We start from the raw sequence: 21,114 nt of genomic DNA on the forward strand, positions 1-21,114 counted from the left end.
TTATTGGTTGCCTCCAAAAGGCAGGACTGTGATTGCCTGATATTGTTCCCTCCAAAATGTATCCTTCTAGCTAGTTCCCTGTCCCTATAAATGTAGCTCTCCCCTCCTCAAGTTTCAGTCTTGTTGCGTTAATAAAGAAGTGTTACTAGAGAACTGTCTCCAGCATATTATGTCAAGAGAGCTGAAATCACAAACCCCACGTCACAACACCCCCAATGCTGAGGAATGCAAGGGAAACCTCTGAGCTGCTTATTTCTAGGGCTTAAGATGTGAAAGCAAATACAACAGAGCAAGTCGGGAGAGTCACTTTTCAGAGGAAAAGGAGCAGAGAGATGAAGCATCCTTACTTGCTAACCTGCCTCTTCTCTTTTCACTCAACAGGGTAAGGAAGAGGCAAGAGCTAAAATGATGCAGCAGTTACTCTAGGAGTCTTTTGGAGCAAGATGATAGCTACACTGGACTGCAAGCAGACACCTCCAGATATGACTGGAAAAGGCTCAGTGTCTGAAAACCCTGCAGAGCAGCTGCTACTCAGTGTAGACAATACCTACCTAGGATGACCAAAAGATTCACTCATAAGAACATGAGAAGAGTCAGTTGGTTTAGGCCAAAGGGGGCCTATCTAGTGCAGTAACCTGTCCTTACTGCGGCAGCCAGATGCCTCAATGCAAAGCCCCAAAGCAGGACCTGTTTGTAAAAGTATTCTCCAATTGTCCTTCATTATTTGGCATTACAAAGTAGACTGGGCATGGAGATTCTGCTACCACAGTGCATAATTAAACCATATGCCTTTAAAAAGAGGATTAGACAGATTCATTGAGAAGGCTATCGATGGCTGCAGGCCTTGGTGGCTATGCTCTACCTCCATGGTCAGAGGCAGGAATGCTTGTGAATACCAGTTGCTGGAAACTGCAAGAGGGGTGAGGGCTGTTTGCTGGTTTCCCATAATAGGCACCTGGTGAGCTACTGTGAAAACAGGATGCTGGACTAGATGGGACATTTGTCTTATCCAGGAAGCTCTTGTGTTATTATGCTCTTAATAGACCTCAATAAGGAGAGCCCTGCTGGACCAGGCCAGTGGCTCTCATAGTCCAGATGCTTTATATTGAGCCATACCTCTGTTGCATTTTGCACACTGATTGGCAGCAGCCCTCTAGGATTTCAGGCAGGGAATATAACACAGCCCTACCTGGAGATGTTGCTGGGAATTGTACGTGGGACTTTCTTCATGCAAAGCAGATGCTCTACCGCTAATCTACAGACTTACTTCTGAACCCCTTACCCAGTGCTTTATCCTTCAGAAATGATTTGTAATCCCCAGTGTTTGGGCTCCATCAGGGGAGTCTCTGAATGGGCCAGCTTTTCCTGCTGTGGCTTCCAAACATCAGAGGCGTTCCTGGATTTTGAACTTTAATCCATGCTGCAAAGCGGTAATCCCACCCTAATCAAGGCACGTGTGTGTGTTTCTGGCCAAAATGTCCGATTAAAGGAATTTTCAATTGTAAGCCCACTGGCAAGTCTACAGGTCGCTCCATCTCAGTGCAAAGTCGCCTCACCTGCTTTGCAACACTTAGAAAACTAATAAATGCATATCAGGTAGGAGATGGAGAGAAATTTGCATCATTCTGCATAGAAAGGCAGATTTCACCATTTGCATTTTCAAAACAAAAAACAAAACAAAACAAACCATGTAGACCAAAACACAGATCTGTTCCTGTGGCTGTAATTTGTTGCAAACTGGTTTTAATCATGGATTACTTTAATGCGCTTCATGTGGGTTTTCCCTTGCGCTTGGTCCAGAAGCCACAGTTAGTGTGGAATGCTGCAGCATGGTTGCTGATAGGAGTGAGGCCTTGTTAGCATATAAAACCTGCTCAGAGACCTGCACAGGTTTCTGATCTGCTACTGGGCCAAGTTCAAGGTGTTCCCATGAGTATATAAAGCCCTTAACAAATGGGGACCAGTTGACCTGTAAGATCGCCTCATCCTACCTGTGGTCACTATGCCACTTCAGCTGGCAGAACTGGCACTGTTCCAGGTGCCACACGGTACCTGCTTCACATTTGTAAACTCAGTCAGCAGAGCATGAGACTGTTAATCCACTGTGTACCAGTCTGTTTCTGGGCACAATTCAAATTTCTGGTCATGACCTATAAAGCTCCATACAGCTCAGGCCCAGGAGAAGCAAGACTGGAGAAGTTAGACTGGCTCACTCCTGGTTCTCCTGCTGTCAAGTGAAGACTGTTTTACTCTGGCAGGCCATTGTGAACTGGCTACATTTTAAGAAAAGGGCTTTCAACAGTGCTGTGCTATTTTTTCATCTGTATTTTAATATATTTGTTTTTATGTTGTTTTAATTTTGTTTAATTAATTTTTAATGATGGTCTTATAGATATGTTTTTAGTTTTTTGTATTTTGTCTGTGAGTCCTGGCCGAGAAAAAGGTGGGATACAAATAAATATAATAATTATAGGCTGTTCTTGTTTGCTCAGTAAAGTGAGGCCAGGACTTTTCTCTTTGGACTCTGTGCTGTTTTAAATGACTTTGCTAACAATGGCATTTTATGTTTTCGTTTTGTGTGTGTTCACAGCAAAGAAAAGCTTTGGGGAAGAAAAGCACCTGCAGTCCTGTGCCATCTCTTGGCTCACCTTCTCTGAACTGTGCTACTACTGACTGTGTGCCATATGTGGATAAATGGGGGAGCAATGGTTTCTAAATATAGATACAGGGAGAGCTGCAATAGGGTTTTTTATATATAAAAAATATTGCATCCATTTATCTTCCCAAGAATGCACCTGGGGGATTTCGTAATTAAACCATACCCATCCAGTTTCTATGGTGCTCATACAAACACCCGGTAGCATCTATCATACATGGAGCAAAGGGGAGGGGGAGGGGGCAAGGGAATGGAGCACATTGCAAGGGGGGTGGGGAAGCCTCATTCTGCTTCACTCTGTGCACTGTTGACCTAGCTTTTCCTTTTCCCAGACAAGCCCTTTATCTGGCATGTGCCCCTAGTAAATCACAGCTTTACTTTTGTGGGCATATTAAAATTGTGACAGATATTTGATACACTTGGGCTGCGTATGCACTGTACATAGGTCAAGCACTCGGCTTCCCCCCAAAGAATCCCGAGAGCTGTTGTTTACCCCTAAAATATCCAGCTCTCTTAACAAGCTGTAATTCCCAGGAGTCTCATATCCAAAGAAACCCAAGACCTGGGAAACCCAAGCCCCTGGGATCTTGCACCACTTGGCGACTGGGGTGGCATAGAACAATATTCAGAAGCATTATTGTCTCTGACTGTGGAAGCAGAGCCAAGTCATTGTTGCTAGTAGTCACTGATAGCCTTATCAGCCTCCATGGATTTGTCTAATCCTCTTTTAAGGACAATTTAGCCATTGGCAACCATCATTGCCTCCTATGGGAGTAAATTCCTTATTTCCACCTGTTTGGCATGCAGAAGGTCCTGGGTTCAGTCCCCAGTGGCATCTCTCCAGGTAGTCCTGGAGAGACCCCCCTTGTGTCTTGAAAAAACCCTTGGGGTCTGCTGCTAGTCTGCGGGTTTAACACTGAGCTAGGTGGACTGTCTGGACTAATGGTTCCACGTCTGTCGGACAGAGGCACGGTGTGGGTGCTTTGGGACCAGAGTCTGCAGCTTTCCCCTTCCTTCCTCACTCTCTGCACCCACACCCACACACCAAGTAGGTTGGGCTGTGGTGAGGCTATGTGCGTGCTTTTCACTGATCCACTTTGATACACACCCCCCAACCCGAAAAGCAATACACGGATATTTATCTGGATAAATAAATATATAAAATCCCCACACCTCTTTACCATTGATCCCAAAAAATCTGCATTGGGAAGCAATTAAAGGCTGTTGCCATGGAGATCTTGACTGCTGTTGGATTGCCCCATCAGCATCCAGCTGGTTTGGAAAGTGGGTCACTTTCTGCAGGCACTCTGTGCTGCTCTCCCTGATGCTGCAACAGGGACCAGCCTACCTTTAGGTGGGAAGTTGCCACAGAGGGTGTCCACGGAAGCTCAACACCACTGTGCCCTGGAGGAAAAGGCCTCTGTGTGGTCCTGTCAGTCCTTGTGGGGAAAGGCAGCAGCTCAGCATTACAGCATCTGTCTTACAAGGAGAAGGTCCCAGGTTCAATCCCCAGCATCAGCAAGTAGGCGTTGGGAGGAAATCCTGCCTGAAACCCCAGACAGCCATTGCTGCCAGTGATTGTAGACAATACTTTTCTTATTTTCCAATAATTTTATTAAGGTAAAGGGTAAAGGGACCCCTGACCATTAGGTCCAGTCGTGACCGACTCTGGGGTTGCGGCGCTCATCTCGCTTTATTGGCCAAGGGAGCCGGCGTACAGCTTCCGGGTCATGTGGCCAGCATGACTAAGCCCCTTCTGGCGAACCAGAGCAGCGCACGGAAATGCCGTTTACCTTCCCGCCGGAGTGGTACCTATTTATCTACTTGCACTTTGACCTGCTTTTGAACTGCTAGGTGGGCAGGAGCAGGGACCGAGCAACAGGAGCTCACCCCGTTATTATGATTAAAAATCAAAAAGAAGATCTACAATGGTTCTTAGTGAATATTCAATAGCTTTTCACCAAAGATTAATTAATCTAAATAAAAACACAAACCAAAAGAAGGAAAAGGAAAAGAAAAAAAAGAAGGAAGAAAGAGAAAAAAGAAAAAGGAAAGGAGGGGGGAGAGGAGGAGACCTTACATTTCTTCATCTGTCATCTGTATACAAAAAAATTATTCAGAACATCCACTCCAAGATAACACCCAACAATTCCTCTTTCTATAAGACAATATTTTGATCCTAAAACCCAGATTTAAGCTTGTTTTCTTTTTCATGCAAAAATTTTGCACGAGTTTCCAATCTTTAGTAAATATTGACAATTATTTTTCTGTGGTTAAGCACATAATCTCAGCTAAGTCCTATGATTTCAATAACTGTTCCTCCATCGTAGGCATGATGAATATTTCCATTTTTGTGCATATAAAAGTTTCACCACTGTGATCATGTATTGAAATATTGTTCAATTTTATATTCATTATTCCTAGCAAGCTTCATTTTAATGTTACACTTTAAAACATTCTGCATCAATGTAGTAGTAGTGGTAGTAATGATGATGATGATGATGATGATGAAGATGGTGATAATAATAATAATAATAATACGTATACCCCACCATGTGACTGGGTTGCCCCAGCCATTCTGGGCAGGTTCCAACATAATGTAGAAACACAGTGAGACCTCAAACATTAAAAACTTCCCAATACAGGGCTGTCTTCAGATGCCTTTGGAAAATCATGTAATTGTTTATTTCTTTGACATCTGACAGGAGGGTGTTCCACAGGGTGGGTGCCACCACTGAGAAGGCCCTCTACCTGGTTCCCTGTAATTTCATTTCTTGCAGTGAGGGAACTGCCAGAAGGCCCTTGGAGCTGGACCTCATGTATATATTTGTATCCAATATTTATTAGCTTTTTTACAAGTCTACCAATATACTGAGCTAGATGGACCAAGGATCTGACTCAGTATAAGAACCCTTCATATGGTCCCATGCCATAATCTGACTTTCCCTAAGTATTGCTGTGGCTTCTGCAGGGCCAAATTTAACTGTCTTCCTTCCAGAATATTGGAAGGGCTCCACTATCTAAAGGGCTGACATGTGGAAGATGGAGCAAGCTTACCTTCTGCTGCTCTAGAAGGCAGGTTTTGAACCAATGGCGTCGAATTGCAAGAAAGGAGATTCCAACTAAATCTTAGGAATAACTTTCTGACAGTAGGAACCATTCAACAGTGGAACAGACTCGCTGGCCAGGAGGTGGACTCCCCTTCATTGGATGTTTTCAAGCAGAGGTTGGAGGGCTGCCCTGCCAGGAGGACCATGATTCCTGCATTGCATTGGACTAGTTGACCCTCGGGGGCCCCTTACAACGCTACTATTCTATTATTCTATCTACCATCTGCTACAGCATGCTAAAAAAATAGGCTTATGCAGCCTCAGACCTGCAATTTGCCTAGCGGCTGCTTCCCCCTTCCCGTCTTTGGAAGCCCCAGCTCCATGGATATCTCCCAACCGTAGCAAGAAAAACAAGGTCATAATCACCTTATTGATTCTGTCTCCAGCTGAAGGAATCTAATCCTTTGTGTGTGCGCGTTTGTGTGTCATTCAGAGCAGAGCTAGCAATCCAGTCTTTAACTCTAGCAGCTAGGGGATTCTCTATCGCTCGGTGGAAGGCTTATGTTGTTACAACACGTCAATCAGTTTCGAGAACGCGTGCATTAAGTAGATGGCCTTCTTGTCATTTCTCCCCCCACCCTCCTCAGCTGATTATCTGAAAAGAGAGCAATTTCCTTTTCAATTCCTCCTGCTGCAGGAGGACCATATGGCCCTGGAATCCAAATCCTGCTTTGCCCAGGATGAATCTGTCTCTCTCTCCCTGGGAGAGCTGAGGACCATTTCAAGCAAAAGGGAGAGACTTAGTGAAGCTGGTTCATGGCAAGGCTGGAGATGGTATTTGTATTTATAGATGACTTAAGATCTGCTCCTCCTTGTCACCCAAGGAGGGTGATGGGTCTGAGGTTCCATAGAAACACAGGAAACTGCATAATATTGAGAGTCAGCAACTGGTCAGTCCAACCCAGTGTTCTTCTGAAGAGTCACTAGCCAGCAGCCTCTCCCGTCGAAATGAATACATCAGTCTGAGTCTGTGTCTGAGTCTGGGGCTTCCACATCATGAAGTTTATTTAAACTTAGTGCACTCATTATACATTATTATTCTTTTTCTTATTTACAAGCCTCATTTCCCCCAGACTGGGACTCAAGGTGGCTTAGAAATAAAAATGCAAAACACAGATAAAATATAAAAAAGCTACAATCATAGAAAAGACAATTATTTAAAAACTAATGAGGTTAAAACAATACAAAACAAATCTATTAAAATTACAGATAAAAAACAATAAAAAGTCAATTCCTTAAATATAGACTTCCCAAACGTTGTTGTTTAGTCGTGTCCGACTCTTCGTGACCCCATGGACCAGAGCACGCCAGCAAAAGGTCAACAAGGATCCTTTCTATCACAGCTCAGTGATGCTTTGCAATCCTAAAAAGGTTTAGTCCTGGAGGAGACCTTCCTAGCTGTGCCTGAACCTTTCAGGCTTCAACCTGGGACCTTCTGCATGTAGAGCAGATTCCCTACCCACTGAGCTATGGCCTATCCTCTCAAAAAGAGGAAGTAAAATTCTAGTCCTCATGCCTTTTGATCTCTTAAAATGATGACACTTTTGAATTGTGGATAGACATCAGCTGCTTTCCTTATCCTAGTCAATAAGCCAAGAACGTGACGGTGCTTGTGGTTTAAACTGGGTTGAAGATTTTGTGCATAATGTTGGTTTGGGAGGCTGTGGCATCATTAGGATACATGGTTTTATTTACACATCTATACAACCTGAGCATAAGCCGGAGGGGTTCACAGCATTAACTGTGCTGGTCCTGGGGGCTAACTGAGAGGCAAGGTCCGAGTCCAGTCCGAGGTCGATGGTGCAATGAAGGCAGTCTGTAGAAGTTGAAGCTGGGTGCAGGGCAGGGCGTTGGGTGAGGTCAGGAGCTCCGGCAGGGAAGCAGGTCAGGGATCAGGCTGGAACTGGCTACCAACAACGTTGCTCCTGCAACTTGGGACTGGGGCTGGCTGGCTTTTATCTGCCCCAAGGCATAGGGCGGTCCCAGTCCACAGGAGACTCACCTCTCCTGGCCTGGAGGCAAGCACTCCTCCTGCAGGAACTTAGTTCCCTCCGCCTCTCTGCCCTGAGCCTCTGCAGCTCCGGAGAGGCTGGAGGGTTACCGGACCCAGAGGCAACCTCAGCTTCCTCTGATGGGGCTGAGGGTGGAGCACCTGCAGGCAATGGGTCCTCCATCCCCTCAGGAGCCAGAGCAGACTCAGCTAGTGCCTTCACCTGAGGATCCAGCACAGGTGAGGACCCTTCAGGCTCATGCCCCAGCCCTGGCTCAGTTGGTTCTGGAGGTGGGGAATCCTGTGCAGGCTGGGATTCCTCAGGTTCAGCCTCCGAATTCGATTTCCAGGCCATCACATTAACACTCTGAACAGATCTTGCTTCTTCATTAGTTGCAGCTTTGGATGCAGTGCAGAGCAAGCAGGTCTCTGTGTCTCCAGTTTCCAGGCTGCTTCCAGCTCAACTCTCACACTCCACTCAGGCTCTTGATTTCTCCTAGGAGCTAAGTGATAAGGGGTGGAGGAAAGGCCCACCACCCCTTAACCTGGAGGGCCCCATCACTTAGTTGTGGATCTTGCGACCTGGGCCATTCTTTGGGGTGCTGGTGAGGATACTCAAGTGGCCGGCTAAGGTCCTACAAAGAAGCTTGTCTTACTATCTCAGCAATACAATCCTCTATTAAATTCTAATCCTCACTGGGTACAGGATCCCAAGAACTGGAAGGGACTCAGGGCATTTTCCAGACTGACCCCTGATACCCACAGCATCAATTGTTGTCTAGTATATAATGCACCGAGAAAACAATACTTGGGACAAAGTTTAAGGAGAGATGAGAAGACGTCAGACTATGAATCTTTCATTTGGGTACACATGAGAAATATCCAACAGTGAAGACAGCACATTTTTCATCTTCAGCAACTGATGGGAGGATTCCTAGGAGGGGATGGTACATCTTCCTAGGGAGTATCTAGATCTTGTTTTATGCTTTTAGGTTTTGAGAGATTTTGTTCAGATTTGTATACATTCATTTTATTCCATATCATTTTATTCCATTTCAATAATTGTTAAATGAGTCTTTCCTTTTTAAAGAGGCATCTTGTGATCTGTCAAACTTAACATTGAGCCAGGGTGGTATACTGTTTAGAGTGGTGGACTAGCACCTAGGGGACCAGGGTTCGAATCCCCACTTGCCCTGCCTCTCAGCCTGACCTACCTCACAGGGTTGTTGTGGGGATTAAATGCGGAGGGAGAGAACCATGCACACCACTTTGAACTCCTTTGGGGGGGGGAAGGTGGGATATAAATGGAATAAATCAAACAAAATCCGTTCATGCTGCAGTTGACCTGGGTCTGAGTTGACTTCTCTTAATAGGTCAGGGCACCTGACTGTTAACCAGAAGGCTGGTTGTTCAAGCCCACCCAGGGATGGCTGTGGGCAGGATTCCTGCATTGCAGAGGGTTGGACTAGATGACCCTCAGGGTCCCTCCCAACTCTATGATGACTAGATACAAATAAAATACAAATCTGAAAGGTGAGCCAGGTAGAAATTTCAGAATCCTGCTTGCAAATTGTGACTCTCCCAAACCTCACAAATTTATCTTGATCCTTGGTTGACATCAGGTGCATAGCACAACTGGAGAGCCTGGTGACAGGCAGTTACACAGTCTTGCCACAATCATTGCTGATCGTCCAGTGCTATGCACTTAGTTTCATACAACTGACTGTGGTTTTTCAGGCCACCTAGAAAGAATGATTTGAAGTCAAGCAGCAGATGCCAGAGGGCTGAAATGTTTCCAAGTCAAGAGAACAGCTGGCAGGCTGAAAGGGAATTCTGTGTGTACTCTCATTATGATAATGCAGTAATGACTGCTGGTAATTAAAGATCTGTCAGCTCTCCCAGTGGAACAAACCTCTGCTTTTCTGAAAAGTAATATGCTGTGGATGCTCCCAGCAGCTACCAAATTCAGTTAACTTGCACACCAGAGGGGCCACAGGGAACGGATGGTATGCTTTGGCTGTTTGAAAAGCTCCCACAGTTTGGGGGCAGCATTGAAGGTGAGGCACGAAGGCTCTGCAAAGCCAGTGCTGTTCATCAGCTATCTCTTAGGTTGTGTGTGTTGGGACTTGTGGAAGTCAGTTGGTCATTCACCACACCCCAACCAGTGTGATGTTATCTGCAGAGCATGTGGAGCCCCAGCAGAGTCTTCAGAGATTTCTTGCTCCCAGCAGAACATCCTCTTCCAGAGTCCCCAGTTAAGAGGAAAACTCCTCTCCCACACAGTTCAAAGTAACCAAGTGTTTATTGTCTCCAGATGCAAGACAACGCTATACACTGTTATCTACCATGTGCAGTCCTTATGACCTTTGAGGTAAAGATACATATGTATGGAGAGATCCATCAACACTATCAACACGCTAGCTAATGCTGCCATGGAAAACCCACAGTCTCTTCCCCTGACTCTCACAGATTCAGAGTCAGACCCTGCCAGCAAAACAGGGCAGGACACGAACATGCAGCAGGACTAGACACAATGAAAGCAATGCCCTGGAGACTATGATACCCGTCTCTACACATAGGCATATGGCCTGGACCAATGGGAGGGTGAATGGCTCAGAAAGGAACACAGTTGACCTGGCTGGTGTTGCTATGGTAACCCAGTGCGCCTGGCACCCTTATCTCAGCACATCTAGATGTGGGGGATGTGCTCCTCAAGACATGAGCCCAAGCACTGTGTAATTTAACCCATGGTTCACATTACACCAACAGTGTGAATTGCTTGAAGCAAGCTAATAAGGTTTGTATAGCCTCTCCCCACCCTCCCCCAGGCTTGTTGTGTTTCCTGCATGGCAGGGGGTTGAACTGGATGACCTCTGGGATCCCCTCTAATGGTTGTTGGCATCTATCTGCCTTGAGAGACAATGGAGTGTGCCTTTGGGGGTGAAGTCAAACTGCTGGGTTAGCAGCGCAGTATGTATGGAGGTCCTGGGGTGCCCAGACAACACGACACCCCTCTTGGCCTTGCTGATGTAGTCCAAAGGAAACTAGAGCAATGCATTTGGCACCAACTTGGCTGGTGGAGTTTCCCAAAGGAGACGTAAAAGGCGCCACCCAACAGCCTTAGGGACCCACTCCAGATTTGTGTAGGTTTACTCCTTAAGCCTTTTCTTTTCCCGAATATATCCCACAAGGCAATAAAGGTTTAGGAACAGAGTTTTCCTTCTCTAAGAAGGGCTACCTTCTCAGACTGACAAGCCCCATCTGCAGAAACCGCCTTCTTGACCATTGGCCCACTAGTGGTCTCATCCACTCAGTCTACCAGAGCCTGTCTTCGTATGCAGGCAAAATCTCTAACTCACTGAGGGTTTGAGACCCACCTTCAGCTGTTTTAGCCAGCCAGTCAAAGCCATTTCCCGGGATGTGGCTGCTGTCACTTGCAGACAGCTTCTAGGAGACACAGGTAAGAGTGGGGAACAAGGGTGTATGAAGTACCCTACAAGCAAGTTGTGTCCCCCATCAAAGGTATTGCCCCTCTTCTAACGCCCCATACACCCCATGCAACCCTGACTCTACAGTTCTATGGTGCTATGAATTTAAACTCAACAGACTTTTTAAGATATGAAACCTTCATTTATTAATCCAAATGACATCATTGGCATTTACAACATTCATTGCATAAACTTGGACATACAAAGTTTTTGTTTTTTTACCACCTCTGGTTAATAACAGACATAACATTGTACAAGATATTGGCTGGATACATGTTCAAACAAATATTTGGGTACAACAACTTGTCCATAATACATACCTTTTTATATATTTTTTCATTTTTTTTCATTTGTGTATTTATATCTACTTAAAGAGACACAGATCCATTAGCTACTTTGGGTCCCAGGACAATGAATCTAAAGGTGACATAAAACACAGAGGGGGGAGATGTTTGTTTGTTTGTTTTTTAAAAAAAGAAGAAGAAGCAGAGAGTGAAATACTTGAGAGTAGGCGCCATGGGAGACAATATCTACCTGCAACATTCCTTCTAAAAGTAAAATCAAAAAATTAAAATTGAGAAGCCCATTGATGTGAGTCAACTTCAACACCTCATCATAGCTGACTGTGATGGAAGGAACTGTCCATGCAATGCACCAAAAATAAGAGAGCAATTGAAGAATCAGGTGTCCCCCCCTTCCCCCCCACATCCCCATGATAAAGTTTTCCCCCCAACAGTCATCGCCTTTTACTTTGTACTTTATAACTACAACTTTGCTATCAGAACAGTAGGGAAAAAGAACAGACAGACCACCTGCCCTTGAAAAATAAGACACCCAAGAACAGAAAATTAATTTGTCAAGTGCAGTTCCAGCTGCAAATAAGTTGGTTTCATTCCCCCCCCTCCCAAAGGTCTATAACACGAGTTAGATGTTTGATTGAAAATTCGGAGAGGTATGAGCGCAGATCTCTTGCAGGTTTAAATACCGGAGACTCCCACATTGACATTTTGGCAGCTGTTTTCCTTTTTCATTATATCTATTTTTTCTTTTAAAATATATTTCCATAGTATGTATCCCTTCCAGGTTTGTTTGTTTTTTGTTTAATGGTTCAGTTCCTTTCCCGACGAAAAAAGTGGACTACAATTCGTCTGATCGGACCACGTGGAAGAGGGTGACGTTGTAAAGGATTTGATGACCGTTGTTCCATGCATAGAGAGCTCTGTCCTTGGGGTTGTAGTCCAACATGGAAATGTGGGAGTATTTGTTTAGGAAGGGGATATCGATGTATTCGTAGGTGGAAGTGTTGGTCTGATAGGCGTAGGTCACTTTCGTACCCCCCGAGTAACCATTGGTGACGTATAATGTGCCACAAATGATGAACCCTTCTCCAGCGCTGCGTTTGGGGTAACTGGTGTTCCAAGTCTGGATGCTCTGCAAAGTGTTGGGGTCCAGCTTGCTGATGACAATGTTCCCCGCATTCTGGTTGGTGGCATAGACGGCCCACAGGCCATTCTCATCCACCATGAGGTCAATGTCTGAGTGGCCACCCCAGGCATAGTGGTAGACATTGTTATAGCCGGCATAGTCCAGGCTACGAGTCTTAAGGATGGTCTCCGTTTTCAAGTCAAATTTGATTATGATGTGGCTTTGGTATTTGTTGAAAAAGATGGAGCCGTTATAGACCACTTGTCCAGTCCCAGACCATGGGTGAGGGAGGCGGTGGGAGGTGAAGTTGTCTGTGTTAATGAAATCGGACATGGATTTGTACTCCCGGACAAAGCGATTGTTGTGATAACTGTCCATATACCAGACCTACAGAAAATGCATACAGATGTCAGCATTAGGAAGAAGGAAAAAAGATGTTTGAGAAACATTCTGATAGATACAAGGTTGTGTCCAAAGTTAGTCCTACTCAGAGTAGATCCATCACCTTCTTTGCCCAGGCTTTTGACTCCGCTAACCCAGAAATAGTGCTTCAGGTTAAGAACTTTGCTTCAGGATGAGAACAGAAATCGTGCTATGGCAGTGCGGTGGCAGCAGGAGGCCCCATTAGCTAAAGTGGTCTTCAGGTTAAGAACAGTTTCAGGTTAAGAACGGACCTCCGGAACGAATTAAATACTTAACCTGAGGTACCACTGTATGTGTTTGTCAGTTGTTTTAAATGGTTTTTTATTGTGTTTTAATGCCTGGCACCTTAGGGTGTAGGACAAACAGCAGCAACAATAACAATAAAAAAAAAAAGGTTGCAGCATTTTGGTCTAGAGAAACTGTAAGTTGATAGACGTTTATAAAATTATGCACAGCATGGAGAAAGTGGAGAGAGATTTCTCTCTCTCCCTCTCTCATAAGGTTAGAACTCATGGACATTCCAAGAAGATGAATATTGCAACATCCAAGACAGATAAAATGAAGGGCTTCTTCATGCAGAGCATAGTTAAACTATGGAGCTGACTTCCACAGGAGGAAGTAATGGCCACCAATCTAGATGGTTTTAAAAGAGGAGCCAAATTCATAGAGAAGGCTACTAATGACTGCCAGCTACGATGGCTGTGCTCTGTCCCCACAGTCAGAAGCAGGAATGCTTCTGAATGCTAGTTGTTGGAAACTGCAGGAAGGGGAGAGAGCTCTTGGGCTCCGGTCCTGTTTACCGGTTTCCCATAATGGACATCTGGTTGGCCATCCTGTGAGAACAGGATGCTGGACTAGATGGGCCTTTAGCGTCATCTAGCAGACTCTTCTTATGTTGCTGGACTTGACCCGCTTAGGTATACTAATTTAAATTGGTCTACTCTGAGTAGTTGTATGCAACACTCTGATTTGCTGCCTGTTGTAAGTAGCACCAAGAATGAACTGAGAACTAATTCAACCTCGTGCTTCAATGCTAATCAACAGCTTGTGGGTTCAGTTGGGAAATTGAGGTCTCCACAATACCATTACAGATGGAATATATTTCTACAGAGTCAGTTCACACATTTAACTGCATGTCCTGTAAAGCAATATAGTAATTAAATACCCTGCAATCAAAATAGTAATTAAATACCCTGCAATCAAGCAATGACTTTTAAAAACCCCATTTCTATTACATACTAGAGGGCATGATACACTCTCTAAGGAGCATAGGAATATATGGGACAAGGCAGTTCCTTAGGGAACCTGACCCTGGCTACGAAATAATGGACACATTTTGAGAAACAATGAAAAGTTGTGTGTGTTTTTTTCCTTGAAAGCATAATTCTGTGAATGGGAACTGCCGCATATCCCTTGGTGGCAGTCCATGGTTTAGTATGGGATCAAAGGAAAAAGCTCAGGATCATGTTACAGGTGCAGTGAGGTTCATCATCTTACCTTGCTCTCACCCTCTGGAGCTAGTGGGTCTGTCATCCATGAGCCAAACCTGGATCCAGATGTCTTAACTGTGATTGGGTCACTTATTGCTGTCAGTTTCCCACAGGCTGCAGAAAGGTTGAACACAATGGGAGTGAGCAAACTATATGAATTTTAATGGTGCCCTGTCTAAATCAGCCATTATCTTGGGAATTTTTTTTGGGGGGGTGTGGAGGGGTGGCTTTCCATTTCATAAGCCACCCAGTCAGGTCCTTGGCTGGAGGACTATCACTGAATGTGAACAGGAAAGCCCCTGTAAACATTAGCAGACCATGTGCAAAATTCTTATACAGGTATACACTTCACTGTGTCTTGAGCAGACCCTTTTCTAACCCTGGTGGTCATAGTCTTAGTAACATTTGTTGGGAATTGCAGGAGGGGAAAGTTGTTATTGTGCTCAGTCTTGCTTGGGGCTTCCCATAATAACCATCTGTTGGCCGCTGTGAGAATAGGAGATTGGACTAGATGGGGCCCCAGCAATGCTTTCCATGTGGAGGTCAACTGTGAGAGCAGAACCTCCATGCCCAAGAGGAGTCTAGCTCTGAATGCCAGTTGCTGGGAAATCACAAGTGGGGAGAGTGTTGCTGTTGTGCTCAGGTCCTGCTTATGGATTTCACATTGGCACTTCTGCTTGGCCACTGGGACAACAGGGTGCTGGGCTAGATGGGCCATTGGCCTCATCCAGCTGGGCTCTTCTTAGCTTCTTCTGTTCTATCCATCTGCAAGGAAATTCCCTCTTTTCAAAAACTGAGTTTACAAAGAAAGCACCCCTCTTTCAAGAGGGAACACAGGGCATTGCCTTTAACTGAGCCAAACCACAGGTTCATCTAGATAAGCATTGTTAGCACTGACTGGCAGCAGCTCTCCAGGGTTTCAGGACTTTCCCAGTTGTTACCTGGAGATGACCTTACCAAAGTGAGTGAAGGAGACACAGGATGTTAGGATTCCAGTGCACCTTGCACCCAGATAGGCATGTAACCCCTTGCATTGCAGTGAGTTGAACTAGATGGCCCTTTGGGAACCTTCCAACTCAACCATCCTATGATTCAATCACCATCCAGGGTGTTTGTGATGCCACAGAACACTCATAAACTGCTCAGGTGAAAACAAAAACAAAAAGATTGGTTTTGTGAGACACAGCAGGGGTTCCCTTCTTGGATCATCCAATGATCATCCACACAGGTCGGATAGCCATCTGTTGGGGATTCTTTGGCTTTGACTCCTGCATTGCAGGGGATTGGACTAGACCCCTGGGGTTCCAATACTCCAATTCTAGGATTCTTTCTGGGTAGCAAAATGTAACCTCGAGTCAGCTGTGAAAGTGCTAAACAATGGGCAGCAGTGGAGATCTGAACAGCACATTCCAAACAGCAGCTGACATCATCATCACAGTGCATTAGAGCGGTTACAGTGCCTATGACTCCCTCCTCCTTCTCTAATTAATGGTAATTAAATTGAGAATTGTCAGCCACATCCAGTGGCCTCCTTCTCTTAACAAACGGCAGCCTTATTAAGAAAACTGCCTTCTGGCACTCCTAAGAAAGGAAATTGTTCTGAAAACAGCTGGGATGCTAATGGTTCAAAGGAGCAAAGAAAGGAAATTGACCAGAATCAGGACTTTTGATGATGGAGCAGAGATAACTCTTTCATGTTTTCACTCTTGCTTACAAAACCACTGATTTGTTGGATGACTGGTATTTGGCAGCTGCTATTGAGCCACAAATTATAGTGCTTCTCAGTCATCTAAGCTGGCATTTTTGATCACTGGCATGCCACTGTATTAACTGAGAGTTCCTTGCTTGATGTTTTCAATGCTGTTAGGACTGCCTATGCCATGTTCATGTCAGCACTATGATGCCACTTTAAACAATCATGACTTCCTCTAAAGAATTCTGGGCACTATAGTTTGTTAAGGGTGTTGGGAGATGTCCAAAGACCCCTTTTCCTCTCTCATGGATTTAGATGGATCAGTTCTCTGATGGACGCTGATGGACTCAGTTTAAGCCAGTTCAGGAGATGGTCTTTTTTTTTTTTTTTTACATGTTTCACATGCAAAAGGTCCCAAAATCAGTTCCAAGTATGTTCAAATAGGGCAGGCATGGCCAAACTTGGCCCTCCAGCTGTTTTGGGACTACAATTCCCATCATCCCTGACCACTGGTCTTGTTAGCTAGGGATGATGGGAGTTGTAGTCCCCAAACAGCTGGAGGCCCAAGTTTGGCCATGCCTGAAACAGGGCTTTCCTGCTGTCAGTTGCAACGTCCATGGTCCTGACATGTGTGTTCCACATGTACTCCACCCTGCACCGTTGTCCCTGTCCACGGTCCTGACCCTCTCCAGAAAGAATCTGGTTCAAGACAGCCTTCCATGGGCCTTCCTTCCTACATTCTTGTCTGTGACCCTAGCTGTTACTGGGAACACAGAAATAAGACACAAACCCCTAGCCAGTTCCATAAATTTATGTGCACCTCGCACTCAAAACAGGGGGCACAAAGTACACCTTGGAACATAATTAGGAATGGAATTGAAAATAAAACTGCTGAATTGAAGCATAATGCTGTTATACAGTTCTATGGTGTGGCCACATTTGGAGTACTGTGTTCAGTTTTTGTCCCCTCATCTCAGACAGGACGTTGGAAAAGGTTCAGAAAAGGACCACCAAAATGATCAAGGGGATAGAGTGACTCCCTTAGGAGGAAAGGCTGCAGCATTTTGGACTTTATAGTTTAGAGAAGAGGCAAGTAAGAAGTGACATGATAGGAACCTCTAAAATGATGCATAGCATGGAGAAAGTGGATAGAGACTCGGGGCAGATAAAAGGATGTGCTCCTTCATACAGAAAATAGTTAAGACTATTGAACTAACTCCTGCAGGAAGGAGTGATGGTCATTGATTTGAATGGCTTTGAAAGAGGGCTGGGCAAATTCATGGAGCCATGATGGCTGTGCTCTGCCTCCACAGCTGGAGAGAGCAATGTTTCTAAAAACCAGTTGGAAACCCTAGGAAGTGAGGGGGCTCTTTTGCTCAGGTCATGATTGGAACATTTGGTTGGCCACTGTGAGAATGGGATGTTGGACTAGTTGGGCCATTGGCCTGATCCAGCAGGCCTGTCCTTATGTTCTTATATAAACTTCATTTACTAGCATTCACACATATATGAACCAAGAATCCATTTATTGGCTTCACCAAATGATAATGTGCAATCATTTTCAGTGTGGAAAGAGGTGGCTGGGGAAACAACCACTCTCCAAAACTTTGCTCACAGTTCCTGTGACTGTTTCCTACCTCCACATTACATGTATTGACACCTTCCCTTACTTGCCTCAATTGGTGCCATTTGCTAAGATCTAACATCTCAGTTTATTGGGGATCGCATTCTGAGCAGGTTGAGGCTGTACTGCTACACCACCAGGTGTCATAAAGCCCATGTGGAATGAGAGCAATGCTTTGGCTCTCATTCTGAATGAATGTACAATTTTACACATTTTTATGTCCGACACTGAAAATTTACCTGCCCCCCCAAAAAAGTGGGTTCAGAGAATGCATCTAATCCTTTTTCAAAATTATCTCAGTCTGTCAAGGTACTCAGCACCCAGGTTTTGAAGTTCTGATGAATGTGTGTGCGTGAAATAGAAGATAACAATTTGGCCCCAGTTACAGAGTTGGTGAATCAGAAAGTGGGCAGACTAGGGATCTTCAGTGCAGTGATTTCAAATATGAGCCCTGTTGATTCCTGAGAATACTTCCCCTGAACCGAACTTCTGATTTTATAGTTTTACCTCTTTTGATTTTTAAAAACTGTTTTGCTTCTCAATTGCTTGTTTTATTGTCTATTTTAATGAAAGATGTCTTAGTGCCCCAATGGAATTGTTATTGTCTATTTTAATTACAGATTGGTTTTAGAGTTGTAAACCACTTGGGGGCCAATTTGGCATGTAAGCAGCATATAATCAATAAATAACACTGGACAATTATGGTGGCATCCAACTTAAGTTCTAGTCAGAAAAGAGGTGTTGTAATTAATATACCTAAATTTGCCACATCCATCAGTTCGGTGGGTCTTCTCTAAGTAGGAGTATCATTGGCTACAACAGATTCATTTGGCCTGAGGATCACTTTGAGACAGGAGTAATGGGAAACAAGGAAAAGGCTCCACCTCATCCTTTCAAGCAGTCTCATCCAGGTTGCCACCTATTTTGTTGGAAACTGAAGGGCAGCAGAGCAGAAGTCACCCTCCAGGAAAACAGATAGGGCCTGAGGTCTACCTGTTGTGGACCCAGGAGTAAAAGCATCAGCAGCAGGATGTCGGGGGTGACCAAGACTTCATAGTTCTGTGTTCGTAATAAGCCTAAAGAGAGCCTGGGTGCTACATCAAGTCAAAGGGGGTCTCTAAAGTCTAGTGTCCTGTTCCCACAGCAGGCAACTGGATGCTGCAATAGGAAGCCAATGAGCAGAACCTGACCACAGAAGCAGCAACTCTCCCTGCTTGTGATTCCTAGCATTTGCCTCCATGGCAGCCATTTGGTGAGTGGTAGAACTCCCCCACCCCCCGAAAAATCACACTCCAGAAAGGTTGGCAACCCCTGGTTCAGTTCAGTGGATGCTGACAAGCAGCAGCTCACCAGAATTTCAGATAGGAAGGCTTTCCAAGCTGTACCTGAAGATCTGTTGGGGATTGGACCTGGGGCCTTCTGAATGTCAAGCCTATCTCCTGGCACAGAGTTGTGGGCATCACTCCAATGCTTCTGAAATCTCCCTACTGTGTGAATGTGCTGACGTGTGCAGTTAATGAACAATATCCTTGCTACCTGAATCATTTGTTTCCTTTCAAGGTTCTCCTTTGAACTTTGACCCAATGGTAGCCAATGAGCAATGCATTCCAGGAATGTGTGACGTAGAACAAGGCAAGAGCATTGCTGTCTCCAAGTTCACAGACCAGCTTATAGACATCTAGGACATGTTGGGGCTGGAACCATAATCATGCAGTAGCTGGGTCTTATTCTCCCCCCTCCTCCTCCATTTTTGCAAACTGGATAAAAAGGAGAGTATCTCTGAGCATGTTCAGAGTGCTTGCCAAAGAACATATTTTGGTGCTTGCAAGGATTTGTGTGTTCAGTGAGATTTTACACTTCTCCCTCTGTACAGCAAATGCACACACACACCCTAAACACATATCGAAGTACTCCCTATCACTTCCAATGTGGCTCGCCATGGGGGTGTGCTCTCCAAGAATCACTTGATCCAAAGCCCCAAGGAGCAGCTGAAACATGCTGCCTGATACTTTGGAGTGTAACCAAACAACACCACCCAGCTTGGAAACCTGATTCCTGATCCGTGGAGATCCTATGAGACTCAAGGAAATGCACTCTGCACCACCTCATGAGCACCTTTGCCTACGCTTTCTCTCATTATTTCTTTTTTTCTCCCTCCCTCTCTTTCCATGGTTAAAACTTTGGCACTGAAAACAGGTGCTGGGTTAGGAACACAAGCTCCACCTAGCTTAGTACTATCTGCTCTGACTGGCAACAGCTTCCCAGAGTTTTAGACCAGGGGGAGCATTTCCAGCCCCACCTGGGACTGACCATGGAGATTTCTGCATGCAAAATACGTGCTCTGCCACTGTGTAATGGATCCTCCCCTAAATATTACATTTCTAGTCCTCATTGTTCAGAATTAAGGGGCCAAATGGACACTGGCTCTCCAGGCTTTCAGAAAAGGGTATTTCCCCAGCTCCAGCTACACATGTCAGAGACTGAACCTGAGACCTCCTGGGAGGATAAACAGCAGGTGCTTTGCCACTGAGCTATGGTCCTCCCACTAAGAATAAAGTAAGGTTCTAGTCCTCATTGTTCTCAATAAAGGGCTGCCTTAAATAGGAACATTGGAAGCTACTTTATACTATTGGTGTATCTTGCCGAGTAGAATCATATAATTAGAGAATTGTAAAGTTGGAAGGGACCCCAAATGTCATCTAGCCCAACTCCCTGGAATGAAGGCATCAAGGCGAAAGAATCCCTGACAGATGGCCATCCAAACTCTGCTTAGTAAAGGTAAAGGGACCCCTGACCATTAGGTCCAGTCGTGGCTGACTCTGGGGTTGCGGCGCTCATCTCGCTTTATTGGCCGAGGGAGCCGGCGTAAAACCTCCAATAAAGGAGAGTCCACCATCTGTCAAGGTCATGGAATCATAACATAGTAGAGTTGGAAGGGACCCCAAGTGTCATCTTGTCCCAACCCCCCCCCCCGCAGTGCAGGAATCACAGCTAGTGTTTCTGACATTGACTGGCAGCAGCTCTCCAGCAAGTCTTTCCCCAGCCCTAACATGAGATGCAGGGGATCAAACTGGGCAGTCTTTGGCACATAAGGCAGATGCTCTACCCACTGCGCTACCACCCCCTTCCCCTCAAGGAAGGGTTATGTCATCTTGACATAAAGCTTGGATCTGTACACATAGCTCCTAAACCTCTTGAGTCTTGGTGACTGGTTG

The 21,114-nt window shown here is 45.2% G+C and overlaps 1 protein-coding gene and 1 long non-coding RNA gene across 4 annotated transcripts in view; one reads left to right on the plus strand and one right to left on the minus strand.

Moving 5' to 3' along the window:
* LOC309333646 overlaps nt 1-21,114 on the plus strand; it is a 222,008-nt gene that overhangs the window by 86,973 nt on the left and 113,921 nt on the right. The window lies entirely within an intron of this gene.
* OLFM1 (olfactomedin 1) overlaps nt 11,363-21,114 on the minus strand; it is a 48,876-nt gene continuing 39,124 nt past the window's right edge. For both annotated transcript variants that reach the window (XM_081847151.1, XM_081847150.1), the window contains exons 5-6: nt 14,590-14,696; nt 11,363-13,056 (exon numbers count right to left, since the gene is read on the minus strand). In XM_081847151.1, coding sequence (XP_081703277.1) covers nt 12,382-13,056; nt 14,590-14,696 — 782 coding nt within the window. In that variant the 3' untranslated portion in view covers nt 11,363-12,381. The remainder of the gene's footprint in view (nt 13,057-14,589; nt 14,697-21,114) is intronic.

Source organism: Podarcis erhardii, assembly GCF_964252035.2.
Source record: "Podarcis erhardii genome assembly, chromosome: Z".
NCBI lineage: Eukaryota > Metazoa > Chordata > Lepidosauria > Squamata > Lacertidae > Podarcis > Podarcis erhardii.